The sequence below is a fragment of the Symsagittifera roscoffensis genome, chromosome 1 (genome assembly GCF_963678635.1).
Source record: "Symsagittifera roscoffensis chromosome 1, txSymRosc1.1, whole genome shotgun sequence".
Lineage (NCBI taxonomy): Eukaryota > Metazoa > Xenacoelomorpha > Acoela > Convolutidae > Symsagittifera > Symsagittifera roscoffensis.
Window position 1 is genome coordinate 60,032,290 of NC_087062.1, and position 16,293 is coordinate 60,048,582.

Consider the following 16,293-nt stretch of genomic DNA (forward strand, 5'->3'; position numbering starts at 1 on the left):
CTGTCAGAGTACTCGAAGGAGTTACAAATCTTGCCCCCAAATATGACTGTTTAAATCCTTGTATTTTTCGAGATATGACGTTTTTTGTGATTTTTTTCAAAAAAATTTCAGAAAATTTATATTATTTTTTTTGCAAAATCTGAAATTCCCAACCCGGTAGTTGGGTCCTGTCAGAGTAATCTCAAAGATTGCGAATCTTGCCTCCAAATATGACTGCTCAATTCTTTTTAGTTTTCGAGATATGACGTTTTTTGTGATTTTTTCAAAAATTTTCAGAAAACCTAAATTATTATTAGTTTTTAAAAATCTGAAATTCCCAACCCTGTAGTTAGGTGCTGTCAGATTACTCTCAAAGATTGCGAATCTTGCCTCCAAGTATGACTGCTCAATTCTTTGTAGTTTCCGAGATGTGACGTTTTTTGTGATTTTTTCAGAAAGTTTAAATAATTTATTTTTCAAAATTTGAAATTCCCAACGCTATATTTCGGTGTTGTCAGGGTACTCGAAATAGTTGCAAATTGTGCCACATGCGAATGCTAAACGCGACTGCTCAAATGCTTTTACTTTCCGAGATGTGACGTTTTTGGATTTTTTCAAAATTTCTCAAAGAACTTATCTACAAAGAAATTTAAAAAGTTTGAAACTACTAACATGATGAAGATACAACCTTATTGTCAGCGTATAACCGGTCGTCTCAAATCTTGCCTCCTAAAATGAATGCTCAAATCCTTTTAGTTTCCGAGATAAGACGTTTTTTCAATTTTTTTCGGAAAATTGGGTTTGAAAAAATTCACAAAATTTTGGATTCCTAACCCTATAGTAGGGTGCTCTCAGTGGTTGCAAATCGGGCCTCCAAATTTCTCCAGAGGTCCATTAAGTTTTCGAGATGACGCTTTCAAAAAAAGAAATTAAAAACTTTTTAAAAGTTCGAAATTACCAATGTTGTTTCCAATATATGCGGTTTTTCATGAGTTGTCGAAAAATTTCGAAGCACCGAAGGTGCGTTAAACGCTAGTTTAGTTGAAATTCCGCTTAAAAGAAGGGACTGGTCTAAAAAGTAAAAGTCAAGAACTTTTATAAGCTAATCGGTGAAAACAAATATTAGAATTGTCAATATTACCTAAGAAACGAATAGATGAAGCATAAATTGAGTAAGTTGAGCAATATCAAATTACATTTAAGAAAAAATTTTAATGTATAGTTTGTTCTTTCCCTTGGCAGGGTTGACTATTCCAATCATTGTTTTTTATCGATTACCTCGTATAAATCAACGTTTGTCTGTTTTTCTGCTGTTTGACCCTTTCTGCTCTTAGAATATTCTGCTCATTGGTTGGCCACCACTTATGACGAGCGCATTCATTAGCAATATACTTGTTTTAAATGGTTGTGGGTTTTTGATTGATTGATTGAAGCATTTAAATTCCACGAACCATTTTTCGTAAAAGCATCGTCACTTCTTGGAATGTTAAATACTGGTCTAAAACAACTCCGAGATACTTAACATTTGCTTTTTCCATCTCAACATATCTGTAAAATGATTTATTAAATTATCAGCTAGCGTAAAAGAGTATTTTTCCTCATTTTTGCGTAATTTAGTTTTTCTGTCTGAATATAAAAATTTCATTTTCTTAGCATTCAATTTAAAAAAAATGCAATTCGAAATATTCTGATATTTTTCTACAGCTTTTTTTTCAATTTTTGTAGCGCTACCGGCACATCTTGATGTTCACAAAAGATGAGTGTGTCGTCAGCGTATTGCACAATTTAACAGGAGTGGGACAATTGTTTGTTAATGTCCTTTATTACGCTTGCGATAAGCAAGCGTTATCAAACTGGAATATAGACTTTTTCCGGGTTAATAACTTGTTTTACAGAATCACTTGTATCTTGGTTCATAAATAATTCAAATTTCGTAGTTTATCCCGCACACCTAGCCTGGTGGTTACAAATACGCCTAGAATAGCAAAAGTCGTGGGTTCGAATCTGACCAGGAACTTTTTTTAAACTGGAAATCTCGCTTTCCAAACGTAAATCGGCCTATAGTTTGTCTGCTTATGTTTTGTCGCTTAATTGCCGCATCGTAGAATTGTTGTCTTTACACGCAATTTTTAATGTAGATGCTTTCAGCGTTTTGAATTACTTCTGCAATTTAATAGCCTTTACTTCGTATGTTTTGTTTTTTTTTTCGATTTTTTGCTCAATAACTTCATTCGGTTTATTTCGGCTTATATTTAATCAGCTCAGTGACCTAATTTGGGTTATTTTCAAAAGAAGCATAAGGTTTATGCTTCATCCCGGATCACACAAAATGCTTGAATTCTGAGAATAGTTCAAAGCTTTTCATGACAACAATTATTTTTTCGGTGCTACGGGAAATTATTCAAAGAAACTCAATTGCCGCTTGTTAAATATTTTTTTTACTTTTCATTAGTTGCATTTGATGTGTTTCTGGACGTGTGTTCTGCAAATAGAACTTGATTCCAGACAATTTGAGTTTTTTAGTTTTGTTTGTTTTTGAAAGGTTTTAATTTTTTTTGGAATTAAACGCTTTCTTTTCCTGTCTGCTAGCTTGCACTGCTAATTTTATGTTGTATCGCAAGTGGTGCCAAGCTCCGGTTCGCCTCTTTGTAAACTGTATTGCAAAACTATCTTTCACACTCGAAAAACACTGAAATAAAAAAATTCAATTAAAAAGTATATTTCTTCAACTTTTTCTTTCGGCAATGATGAAACATTCTGTCCCATCTTTGTCTTAATTGACCTTTCTTTTTTCTGACTTGAAATACCAAAGTTTGTTTTTAAGTTAGTTGTTGTAAGTTTAAGCTAGCTGAATCTTTGCCGTTTCCGAGGCAAAGATTCAGCTTGCCTTTTTCGAGGCTTTTACATACCTTTTCGAGGCTCCGCGCTGCATAGAGTTCATTTTTTGTTATTTTGATTTGCCTTTTCGAGGCTACGCTCTGCATAGTGTTCAACTTTTTGTCTCAAGCTCTGTGTATGTAAATTAGAAATAAGGAGTCCCCATACAGTACCCCGATGTATCCCTGGTGTAGTGTTTTTCAGTGTGATACAAGGTTTTCACAATTACTATTGTGATTAATGTTGAATTCACATTTTTCACAATCAACTGTCCTTTTTTTGCTGACGCTTGCCTACGAGTGAGTTTACCATTGCAATTTCGGAAATTTATTTTTCGTTGCAAGAAGCTATGATCAAATGGAAGCGAACGCTTTGGATGAATAAAATTACGTGCAAACAACATACTTAGTATCGTTAAATGCTTTTCACAATGATTTTGTGCATATAAGACCCGTCGATTGTTTAAAAAGAAGTTCGTCTCAATTAAGTGTTTTGCCAAGCCACCGGTTAGAAATAAGACAGTCATTCATTTGCTTATGTTATAGCTTTTCAAACACTTTCGATAGTGCTCCAGTTATTGAAGGTAGTCAGAAGTTTTCTGCATTCCCTCGATCATCTTTTTTAAACCTATGTAACAAGTGCAGTTTTGAGTAAGGATTGATAATTTTCATTTTTTAAAATATTCTAAGTGACAAGTTGGATGCGTATAGATTTAATAAATGCTTTTTCGGAGCCCATGCTGGAATTTCAGACGGACCTGGTCGTGTTTTTGCATTAATGTTTAGCAATTTTTTCTTGCATTCAACGGCAGTGAAAAACCTGAATGAAGGTCTCGAATGAATTCTTGATATTTTTTTCATCATTCCATATGATAGATAGGACGCTTGGTATTTTGTCTAAAAATCTACTCCAAGAGTTTCTGGGAATAATTTGAATTTCTGATTTGGCGCTCATTTATTTTCGATGAAATGGTCGTTCTCAAAGTTTATTCAGGGATAATGGTTCAGTATGTATTTTGGCTGAACAGTAGTTAAAAGTAGCATGCACAATGTTGAAACTAAAGACCCTGAGCAGTTTCTCTGGAATGTTTAGTCTGTATGTTTCCCAGTTGATCGTTGAAAGGGTTAATTTATATTTGACTTCCGAACATTTGGTTTTGTCATGTTGTGAAGTTTTTTAGGTTTTACCCTATTACGCAATCTCAGCTGTATTACCAATATTGTGGCTAGATGATCTGTTTGAATGGGCGAGGGCAAACAATTGATCTGTATGCTTGATCTTTCATACCAAAATCAGTAATTATATGGTCTTAATTAATTAGAGTGTTTGCATGAGTTGGTATAATTTTGTTAGTAACAGCGAGATTTTATGGCAAAGGCGAAATGAATGATGTTGAATGCTGGGTAGTCATGTGAAGTAATGAGTAACAGATAGCTTTGCGGCAAGGATATTGCTTTGTTTCTTTCTTAATAATGTTAGAAAACTTATCAGATCGAAAGGCAACAAATATCGAACTGTCCAATGTCCACAATTTTTCGTCGTTGGACTTGTGGAATCAAGTTTGTGATAATCCAAAAATTACATTTTTTCGAACTTTTTTTTTACTAAAGAGGAAGCTGATCAGCTTCTGGCGATCAGCCTCCTCTCTGAAAAAAATATGTATCTTAAATGTCCGATTCTCAATTTTTATGAAACCTCGATTTGAATGAAATGAATGATTAGTTGATATCAAAATTGAGTATTGTAAGTTCCTGTCGTCGTTTATGGCTGCTTTATTAAATAAATTACTTCGTAGAGCGTTTAATTCTCTGACTTTTAATTTCCACTGGATACCTTTTTGACAGTAGTGGCGACCGGTATGCGTTGGCTTAGGATGCGGATATTAGCGTAGTTAGAATTGAGTTTGTGAATCTACTTAACAATCCCCCCCCCCCCCACCCATGGTACCTACTTAAGAATCCCCCCCTATAATTTACGTGCTCATTTGCTAAGTTCATTTTACGTGCTTATTTGCTAAGTGTAACAGCTGTTGCCAATTAGAAATTTCTCGGTTTCAGAATTTGCTGCATTCTGATTGGCTGAAAGTTCGACTAATTTGCTAGCTGAACCTACTTAACAATTCCCCCCCCCCCTTGGTAATAAGGGGGGGGGGGGGGATTGTCAAGTAGATCCGAGTTTGTTTTCCCATATTTGCATGAAAAGCTCAAACTGATTGATATGTGCCGCATCAAACTGAGTAATTATTGTTCCGACTTTCGATGCGAAAAAAAAACGGAATATTTGTGCTCGGGGTGGGTTTTTTTCTTCAGACAAATTTCGACTTTTTAACCAACCATTTTTGACTGAATTTTTTTATATCATTCGAAAGGTATTGTTGTCATGAGCTTAGATTTGAAAAGATATTTCACCTGTGATTGTTTTTTGTAAAGTTATGAGGGTTTAAAGATTGCAATTTTGGCCATTTTGACCAATTTGGAACAATTAACGCGCGATATAATTCGCGCGCTATTAACGAGTAAGCGGAGAGTTAATCCGTCTGAGAAATCGTTCCAAATTGGTTGAACGAAGCTTATTTGCCATAATTGATTTGTTACTAGGAGCAAAATCTATCACTTATAACTTAATATGGCGTGTGGGGGGGATGATTTTCATTTAAAAAATTCAAATTTTAGAAAAAAAGTTTTCATTGAATTTTATTTCATTTAATTTTTCTAATGTTATTACTGCTACTCAATAAACCTTAAAAGGCAGTCGGAACATTCAGGGTTTCGCCCAGATACGAGCAGTCTTGTTTTAATTGTGCATGCTTAGCAGCACGCATGCTAGTTATATTCTATCATTCGGCACTTTTGTTTTATTCTACCATTTTGTTATATTCGACCACACCGAGTTCGAATTTCAGGGGTAGGGAGATGCAAAAAATTTCAAGTTTGTCTGGCTAAATTAATTTGTCGAAACATGGAAGTTTAGAAAGTCGATCTGTCATGTCATTTCAGGCCGTCAATTCAAGTCATTGTCTTTCTCGTCTATCTTATCTCTGGTATTTGTTTTTCACAAGAAGCATTTATATAATCTAGCGCTACTTGCTATCAAGAGTTTTTGAATGCCATCATAACTTAGACATGAGGGGTCAGATCTAATATTTGGGTTCTCTTGTCAATCATGTAGAGCTGGAGCATGATTCGAGTTTTATTTTTTAAATTTAATTTACGCTGAATTATCTATTGAAAAGAAAGAACTAAGTAAGCAAGAGTTATTTATGAATTCAGTGATTTTGCCAAATCTTTTAGCATGGAAAGTCCAGTTGTATACTAATGGCAGTTTTAGGGTTTGTTTCTGAGTGTAAAATACGAAGATCAGAAACCCAGTATTTTTGGCCATTTTGGTATCAAAAGCACCTTAGTTGAATCATTAGTTCTTTGAAGAAAAAAAGCGCTGTTAGATGCCCTCGTAAGTTGTTAGTTGTAATAATCTCATTGTTTTTTTTCATAATTTTTTTATTTAAGCAGTTTTCACGTTTAATCTGTTTGAAGCACTGGAGTTGCGGTACAGGCTAGTAAGAATTAAGATAGATGAATGATGAAATCTGTAGTAATGATAGTTTATGGTTTGGAATCAAAACATGTTCGGTTAAAAACTCTAGCTAAAATAAGCACAGGAAATTTGCACCGTAAACAAGTTGTTTATTTTTTTTAAAACTGATTAGTTTCATTTACTGTCAAATTCTGATTACGGTCGCTAGTCAGGGCAGTTGATCATTCCAATGCCCGAAATTTTGCATCCAACGGTTTAACGTTCTTTATTTTGCCAAGGTTGTTGCATTTTTTAAACTTCAATATAATCAAACGTCCCAGAAAGGTTTATGCGAGGGTAAACGGTCTGTGATTGTTAGGCTAGCTTCTTGAATTTTTCGATGGGTTTGGTATTCACATTTTTAAACAGTCATGTGAAGTAATGAGTAACAGATAGCTTTGCGGCAAGGATATTGCTTTGTTTATTTCTTAATAATGTTAGAAAATTATTATATCATCTTTATAATAATAGCACCCGATCTTATAAACAAATACGAAATCTGCAAATTTATTATAAACATGAACTTTTCAGCTGTAGATATAGAAAGTTCCCACTGAAGTATATAACATAAAACGAATCATAGTTTGAACTATTCAACTTCAGGTATAGAAAGATCTACGTTGGTAAGGTCAACGTCATTAGACTTCCGTCCTTTGAGAAGCTTTCCCTCTGATTGAGAAGAATTCTGGGTTCCCTCCTCAGATCTCCCCGCCTGCCTCATTTTTTGATATGCCAAATCAAAGTTACGATTGGGTTGTTTGTTCCTGGGTTGGATTTTTCTCCAACTGACATTAGGTGGTGGCAAGCATGCACATGATAAGGTGCGCAAAAATTTCTATCGGTGGTACCAGGGGTCCAGTGTACGCTCTGATGAAGCTGATGTCATGGCGGGTTCCAACGATCTAGAGCCAAAACGGTGTCTGATAACTTTTGGGTTGAAGGTGGAATAAGATATCCTTCAGTCAACCCAGTTTCGGGTGATCCTGGAGCTACTTGCCATCTTTTGTTGCATCGGCTCAGAAGCAACTGCAGGTTGGAAGTTCGGGAAACTATTCGGGTGCCATGTAAGAAAGTACACGTTTTCTTACAATGACACTTGAAATGCTATCCAACTTATCTTTTTGGGACTTAGAATTGGTTGCATTGTGATGAAAAGTCATTTGGTTTTATTGTATGCTGAGAATTAGTTGTTAATTTTGGCAGTGGAAATATTCTGATCGCTGACTGTGTACGCGATGAGACCTCATACAGTTTAAATAGTTTCATTATTTACTTTATTTTAAAGCGTTCTTCTTAGGAATTGCGTTTTTAGAAGTTCAAACTTTCAATTAATGTAAATTTGAAGTCTGAAGTTCAGATTCGTTTCGAGATTTATGACTATGTTCGATAAGTTTGTGAAAAACTATAGTCTTTATTGTGCTATGACAATTTTTTTTGATGTTTTTTCCAGGCCTTTTCCAATATACAATGAAGTTTTTTTTATTAGATATTTCACAAAAACCGAGTTTTTTTCTCATTGTCATACTTTTTGATCTTCTTCATCTCACCTGCGATATTAAATTTCATGCGTATGTTACAAAGTAAAGCTTGGCAATGAGAAAAAGTAGAGCTTTGCTAGGCTTCGTCTCTGTATCAGTTTGAATTGATGATTGTGTTTAACGTTCAATCAAATCTAAATCAATTTGCTATATAGAAGATTATTTATAGATCATAGGTCGCTTTTCCCCACGGAAGTTGCGCATTTTCAAATTTATTGTATATTTTTGTTCAATTTGGGAAATTTTTTTATTTTCGCTTTATTACAGCGCATTCATTGCTGCCTGGAGATTTGACAGGCCTGTAAATTATTGTTTTTTTTTTGTCAATAGTTGATTTAAACTTCAAGTTCCATAATTCCAGAGGGTAAATGCTGCTCTCCGTTTTGTTTATCAAATCTATAAATTGGCTGTTAACGTTTAATTAGGAAAAAGCTTGATTCATGCGCAAAAGTCATTGAAAGTAAAAAATACTTACTGGGTGATTTTTTTGTGTCTACAAATCAGGTTTTGGTCAGAACAATAGGAGAAATTGTTAACTACCCACCCCCATGGCATCTTTTACGAATTTACCCCTTCTGCAAGGGGTTAGGGGTAGTAAACGAAAGATCGACATTTCTTAATAAAACAATTATAAAAACAAGGATAGCCGGTTACTGTGCAAGTAGCACAGACTGTTCCGCCCAGTCTTAAAAAATTAAAACAAAATTATTTTTCCAATTAGTGTCGTTTTTTTTCCGGCTTTGTATGATTAAGGAATCTGTGCGAAAAAGTAGAGCTTAGGAATTTGTGTCAGTCATGTAAAATATGCAAATTGAAAAACAATTTTTGAAGACAAATAAGAAAAACAAAAAAAATAAAAAAAATTTTTAATAGTTTTTCAAAAAAATTTTCCCAAATTTATGAAGTTTTCGTTTCCTTAGATGAAGCTAAAAACTCCTAAAAGTAACTTCATTCGAGTACAACTAAATTTTCAAGGCTTAAATTAAGCTAATATAAGCCTGCTCACTCGCTCGAAATTAGACGAAAAGTCAAAAATTTCAAACCGGTTATTCTCGACACCGGGAAAACTTTTTTGAGAATTTTTGATGTCGTTCGAATCACAATTGATAGGCTTTAATATGATATATCACTCAATCTAGTCCGATAATTTTTTTTGGTAGCTGATTTTGCGTGGAAAACAAAAAAAAACTAAAACACTGGTGGTCACAACTTTCAATGGTCGGAACATTAAGAAAGATTTATTTTTCAATCGCATAAATGAGCTGTGTTGGTATCAACAAGCAAAAAGTGTTGCGCTTAAGTTTATCAGAAAGGTAATTTGTAAATTTATTTATTCTCCGAAATTTGTCAGCCTATATACTCTGATTGGTATAAACTCTGGTTGGTGCTTAAAAACCATTAATGCTACTCAAATGAAATTTGAACGTGTACTAGAATTTTTAGAGAGTTGTAATGGTGGAATGGTTTTGACTAGTAAAATCAGATATATTGTTACTTTTTCATGCGAAGTGCAATTTGGCTTGTGTCGTTATTTTCTTTTACTTTCTGTTATTTTCTGTTACTTGAGTTCAGTATAACTTTTTCGACCACCTTTTGCTCATGTTTTAGATTAGATACCACATTGAAAAGGAGCACAAGATTGGCGAAGTGATAGTGGGATCTCAAGTAGATATCAGTTCAGATGCCTTATACTATTCGATGGAGTCCGATCAGAGTGCAATTCCTCTTCCCTCTTCCAAAATATCAGATCTTGCCAATGTATACAGGGAGTATCAGAGCTGTGTCGGAAATGATGATTCCTCGCTGGTAAAAACAAACATTGGCGATCGGAGAACTCAGCCAATTGCAACTGAACAATGCATTTCAGGTAGATCGACAAGTAAATCTATATCTATCTATCTATCTATCATCGACCCTAAAATTTTTCTAAAGACGCCTTTGGCGCCAATATATACTAACTTTGATGGTGAGAGCGCGCCAAAAAAAAAACGCGATTTTTTTGTCAACATTTTTCAAAAAGTGCCCAAAAACGGCTTTTTGGACTGTTTTTTCAATTTTTTGCCTGCGGCGCAGAAAGTTTTGCCGAAAAAGGGACCATACCATGCTTAGGAAGAGCTCAAAAATCAATTCGGTCGACCTAGAAAAAAAAGTCATCAAAATGTTCGAATTTTTTTGAAAATCCGCCCCCCCCCTCGAGAAAATCCTAGATCCGCCCCTGTTAAGCTATATCATATATTGCAATGCTTAAGAAAATTTTTCAATTAGTTTTCCGCAAGGTCATTAATTTTTCAGTATTTTTTTTTTCGAGGCCAAATTAAGTCTGTCTGTCTGTATACTTGTTTTTCAAAATAATTTAATTATGTCTGTCTACCTGTCGCCTAATTTTTTAAATTTCATCTATTATCTATTTATTATATATTTAAATACGGGCTTCACTATCTCGCCATGCTTAAGCTTTTTCAACGTATTATTTTTGCATGTTTAACAAAAGAATTTTTTTCACGTTTAAGCTATATCGTATATTGCAATGGTTAAGTTTTTTTTCGATTTTCCAGTTTAAATTCAGTGTTTATTTCATCAAGTTTAAAATAAGCAACCCAATATTAGGATATTGTCAGAGTTTTCCCAGGTTTTGCGATTCTGGCCTCCATATATGAATAACCAAATCCTTTTAGCTTACGAGATAAGCAAAATTTCTAGAAAATATAATTTAGAAAAGTTTCTCAATTTTTGAAATTCCCATTCTGTAGTTGGGTGCTGCCAGGGTACTCTCAGGGGTTGCGAATCTTGCCTCCAATTCTCTTTTCTCAAATCCTTGTAGTTTTCGAGATATTACTTTTTTATGATTCTTTCAAAAAATTTTCAAAAACTTTGATTTTAAAAGTTCCAAAACGTTGAAGATCTCAATCCAGTTGTTGGATGTTGTGAGGGTACTCTCAAGGGTTGCGAATCTTGCCTTTGATTACGGCTGCTCAAATCCTCGTAGTTTTCGAGATATGACGTTTTTTTGGATTTTTTCAAAGTTTTTCAGAAAACTTAGATATAAAAAATTTCACAAAACTTGAAATTATCATCTCTGTAGTTAGACTCTGTCTAACTAATTTTTCCGCTAGGAATGACTGCTCAAATTCATGTAGTTTTAGAGATATGACGTTTTTTTAGGATTTTTTCAAAATTTTTTCAGAAAACTTAATTATAAAAAATTTCGCGAAACTTGAGATTATTATCTGTTTAATGAGGCTCTGCTAGGGTACTCTGAGGTGTTGCGAATTTTGCCTCTCAATATGACTGCTAAATTTCTTGGAATTTTTGAGAAATGACGTTTTTTTGGATTTTTTTTTTTCAAAATTTTTCAGAAAACTTAATAATAAAAAAGTTCCCAATGCTTGAAATTATTATCTCTGTAAGGAGGCTCTGTCAGGGTAGTCTCAAGGGTTGCGAATCTTGCCTTTGATTACGGCTGCTCAAATCCTCGTAGTTTTCGAGATATCACGTTTTTTTGGATTTTTTCAAATTTTTTCAGAAAACTTAGATATAAAAAATTTCACAAAACTTGAAATTATCATCTCTGTAGTTAGACTCTGTCTAACTAATTTTTCCGCTAGGAATGACTGCTCAAATTCATGTAGTTTTAGAGATATGACGTTTTTTTAGGATTTTTTCAAAATTTTTTCAGAAAACTTAATTATAAAAAATTTCGCGAAACTTGAGATTATTATCTGTTTAATGAGGCTCTGCTAGGGTACTCTGAGGTGTTGCGAATTTTGCCTCTCAATATGACTGCTAAATTTTTTGGAATTTTTGAGAAATGACGTTTTTTTGGATTTTTTTTTTCAAAATTTTTCAGAAAACTTAATAATAAAAAACTTCCCAATGCTTGAAATTATTATCTCTGTAAGGAGGCTCTGTCAGGGTACTCTCTGGAGTTGTGAATTTTGCCTCCAAAAAGGACTGCTCAAAATCGTGCAGTTTTCCAGATATTACGTTTTTAATGAAAATTAATTTTTTTTTTTCAAAGCTTGAAATTCCACACTGTAGTTGTGGGGCTGTCAGAGTAATCTCAGGGATTGCAAATTCTGCCTCCATTTAAGAATGCCCAAATCATTTTTGTTTAAGATTTACAACGATTTGTGTGATTTTTTTGGAAATTTTCAGAAAACTCAAATTACAAAATAATTCGTTAAAATGAAATTCCCAACCCTGTAGTTGTCTACTTTCAAAGATTGCGAATATTGCCATCAAAAAAGACTGCTCAAATATTGGTTGTTTTCGAGATAAGAAAATTTAAGGTAAAGTTTCTCAACATTTGAACTTCCCAACGTTGTAGTTGGGTACTGTAAGAGTACTCTCAGGAGTTGCAAATCTTGCGTCCAAATGCGACTGCTCAATTGCTTTCAGTTTCCCAGATGTGACGTTTCTTAGTTCATTTTAAACTTTTCGAAGAACTTATATAAAACTTCACAAAATTTTATGGTTCTTCAAAATTTGTATAAAAAACTTGAATAAAAAACTTTGCAAAATTTGTATTTACGAACCCTGTATTGGGTGCTGTCAGAGTACACTCAAAAAATAGTTTTTTGAGTTGTTGAAAATTCGAAGTACCGGAGGTGCTTTACACGCTATTTTAAATTAAATTCGAAGTCAAAGTAAATCATGCGAGATGGGGCCTTGACTGAATTCATTGTTTCAGTTGTTGCCCTGCCCGTGCAATCTCTTCCTGTAATCCAAAGCACAGATATCGAAGAAGTGGTCTCATCGATTGCGGCCAATACAATGAATGGACACGATGGGTCGTCGATTACTCAAAGAGGCGGCACTACTAGTGTAGAGGAAATAGTGAACTCTTCAAGATGTACAGACACTCAGATGAGTTGTCTAAACGAACGCGATGCAGAACTCCGCCATAAGGTGGTGCTTAACTTTCATCCGTGAACTTTTTTAAATCTCAGTGCGAGACTCATTTAGATTAAAAAGCATTTGGAACGGCTGTTGGAAAATTACTTAAATATTTATAACAAGCGTTCCGACCAATTCCGATGTAGCTTTTTCGGCGTTGTTGTTGTTGATGGAAGATTTTTTATCCTTATTGAACATGTATTTATGCTAATTTTATTATATCACTGAGAACACGAGCGACTACAGTCAAAATCACGCATTCAAAGTTAAATGGTCGCTTTGTATTTTGTAGTGTCCAGATTGTCGTCACTCATTCAGCGATGAAATGGAACTGAAGCGACATTGTGAGGGTGAGCACGGAGTGAGCTACTTGATCTGCCAGCTGTGTGGCAAATGTTTCTCCTCTTTCGAGCTACTCACCACACATTTGGTCTCCTTTCACAGAAAAAGGGATGTAAGTTTTTCGGGATCTTAATTGCATTCAACGCACCACTCTCTTCAATAGGCCTAATCGAATAAAGAAGTCTAGACAAGTTCAGCTTCTTAATCGAACTGTATCTCTTTTTGCGATAAGAAGCAATTGATAGGGAGAAAGGTTGTTGGGTCTTCCATTAAGAAGCTGAGAAGGTATTATAGACTAAGGAAATTTAGTTTCTATATCTTCTCAATAATAGTTTATCAAAAGTACCAGAAAAGCTTAAGCAATCGAAAATAGTAATAGTTTTAACAAGATTAACATGTACGCTTGCAATTACCAAGCGTTATCGAATCGAAACGTGACTTTTTCCAGGCTTAATATTTGATCACTGAAACATTTTAAAATCCCCTCGATTCAAAATTTAATCGCATAGATCGTGATGGCGTTTTTTAGGATATGATTTTTCGCGGACTGAGTTTGATTTCTTCAGTTCAGTTCATTTATTTTAAAAGGAAGGCAAACTCCTCTATCCAACAGCAAAAGTGTAAAGGTCTATTTTCTAAAGTAGATTTTAAATTTCAGGTTTCTAAATGGAATAAAAAGTTTGCCTATTGATTCAGTTTTCTCAAATTGGGCTTATTTTATCAAAAGAGTGGCAATCATCAATTGATCTTGGCCGTAAAGCTCTTTTAATTTCAAGATCAATTTATGATTGCCAATTAATGCAAAGAAATAGTAAAAAAACTCCCTTGTTTTTTTTTTTAAAAAAAAATAAACTTTCGAATTTCATAGAAAAAATTATATGGCCGGTAAAGCCCTTTTTTATTTCATATATTTTTCTATGAAATTCGCAAGTTACTTTTTTTTGAAAAAATAAGAAAACTTTTTTTCTGTTTCTTTGCGTTCATTGACTCTTTTCCAAGTGAATGATGGCTATGCTTTCGTCTAGCGGCTAGTTCTAAAAATTTCGAAATGTTTCATCGCTCAAACTGATTTTGACAAGCTTTTTGTCTGACCAAGTCCTGTCAATTTACTAATCGCTTTGTTAGTTTTGTTTCAATGAAGCGTTGATTCTAGTAATTGTTTTTCATGACATTATCTCCCCTAAATGCACTTCATTTGAGTTAAACGGATGAAAAATTTGGTAGCCCAAGCGCCCATTAAGCTAGACTTGACTTGCAAATTGGAGTGCACATGCGATTTGAACCAGCAAGCATATGATTGTTGTGCACCACCGCCACTATGTCACAAAAATTTGACTTTCGTCGCATTTTGTCGGCTAGCTTGCTGTAATTTTCTTGTGATGTATCAGAAGGGATGTGAAGCTGTGTTGAAAAAAAAAATCGGTAACTTTCATTAAATTTTTTGGCTTTTTTTTGAGATAACGAGAGATAATAAAAATTTTATTGACTTGATCAAACTCTTTTCCTGAAAGTTGGTCTTTGAGGTCTTTTGCTTTCACCTCTATTGCGTGAAATGTCTCAACAAAGGTTATGGATTCTTCCCATGCAGTGTTTTCTTCGGTTCCTTCATTTTTGATAATCGATGAACGTAGCTCAATCATTTATTTAGGTCGGAATGATTTTTTTTCGTTTTTTTTTCATGAAAAGTATTAAATTTTTTCAGGCTCACATTTATTTTTTCGTGGTTTGACTTTTGTTTTTCTTAAAGTCCAGTTTAATTCCTTTGTTAAAAAGACAGCGGATATGGAATAGCGAAAGTTTAAGGGAAGGTCTTGAAAAGAAATAAATTTCTAGTTTCCCAGCGACATAAAATATTCAAATTTCGATCCAGTTTTCTCTAATTGAGTTTTGATTTCATCAAAAAATATATATCAATGGTAAATTGTTCTTATAATTCAAAGAAGGTCATATATTTTTTTGTTTGACAGTTGAAGTTTTCAAAAAACAAGCCAGCATCTTTTGTTTGTTTCCTTGCATTTATTGACTCTTTTCCAACTGTCTCTTGGCTATGCTTATTAAATCTCAATGAACCAAGCGACGACATTTACGAAAAAGTCATAAAAAATGTACGCTCAAATTTGAATACTTGCATAAGCAAATGCTTGTGGGATTTAGCTAACTATCACCCCCCCCCCACCCCTAAAGAATTGCCATCACTATAAAGGACTAAGGTAAGAGGCAATCATATATGAATTGTGTACATAGTAACTATTTTCTTCCCTTTTGCAATAGGGGAAGGGGATAGTTAACAAGGTTCCGCTTGTGCTATATTACGAGTTCATTTTAGCCTACATAAATTGCGTAAATCAGTGCTCAACTATCCTGTAAACTATTTTAATTCTAATTCAAACTCGGTGGTTTGAATCAGTAAATTGTTTTTCTTTTTCGAAGATTTTTTTTTCATTTTTGTGTTTTCTTGAATTTAGCTGCTTTTTGCTGTTTTTAATGAAGTGCAGCTTCGCTTCTGTTTAATTTGAATTTTTAATACTCTTTTTTACGCTTGATATTAGCAAGCGTTATCAAGTAGGAATATAGAAATTTTGCTGGGAAACTAGTTTAACTACAAAATCATTTGAATCCTCCGATCATATTAAATCAAAATGAAGGCGTCCATACGCATATTTGGCGTTGAGACATTGCAAATGCCTGCGCAGAAAATTTTTGAATTTTTTTCCGTTGACAAGAATTATTTGTCAGACGTTTGTTTTTGTTTGTCTGCTGATTTTTGTCTTCTTTGTTTCCACCTCACAAAATTTCCCTATGATTTAAGCACTGTTTCATAATTGAAATTCCGTTGAATATTGCCGTCTTGTGCACGTAATTGCGTTACAAGTTTTTTACGGGTATTTTATCAAACTAATCTGCGACAAAGTACTTTTAAAGCTTTTTATTCAGAAGCAAATTTTCGATTCTTTGTGATTGATTTTCCTCCTTCATCTTCACAGATGCTTAATTTGCCTGGCTTGACTTAGTGAAGTATGCTTTTATAAATTCTTGTTTTTGAAGTTCAGCTTCACCTCTGTAATTTTTAAATTTCCCGGACGACTAA

At 34.0% G+C, this 16,293-nt stretch overlaps 1 protein-coding gene across 2 annotated transcripts in view; it reads left to right on the plus strand.

The window, feature by feature from the left end:
- Positions 1-16,293, plus strand: part of LOC134846622 (zinc finger protein 91-like) — a 215,572-nt gene that overhangs the window by 182,103 nt on the left and 17,176 nt on the right. For both annotated transcript variants that reach the window (XM_063864018.1, XM_063864010.1), the window contains exons 3-5: positions 9,576-9,834; positions 12,658-12,875; positions 13,156-13,317. In XM_063864018.1, the coding sequence (XP_063720088.1) occupies positions 9,576-9,834; positions 12,658-12,875; positions 13,156-13,317 (639 nt within the window). The remainder of the gene's footprint in view (positions 1-9,575; positions 9,835-12,657; positions 12,876-13,155; positions 13,318-16,293) is intronic.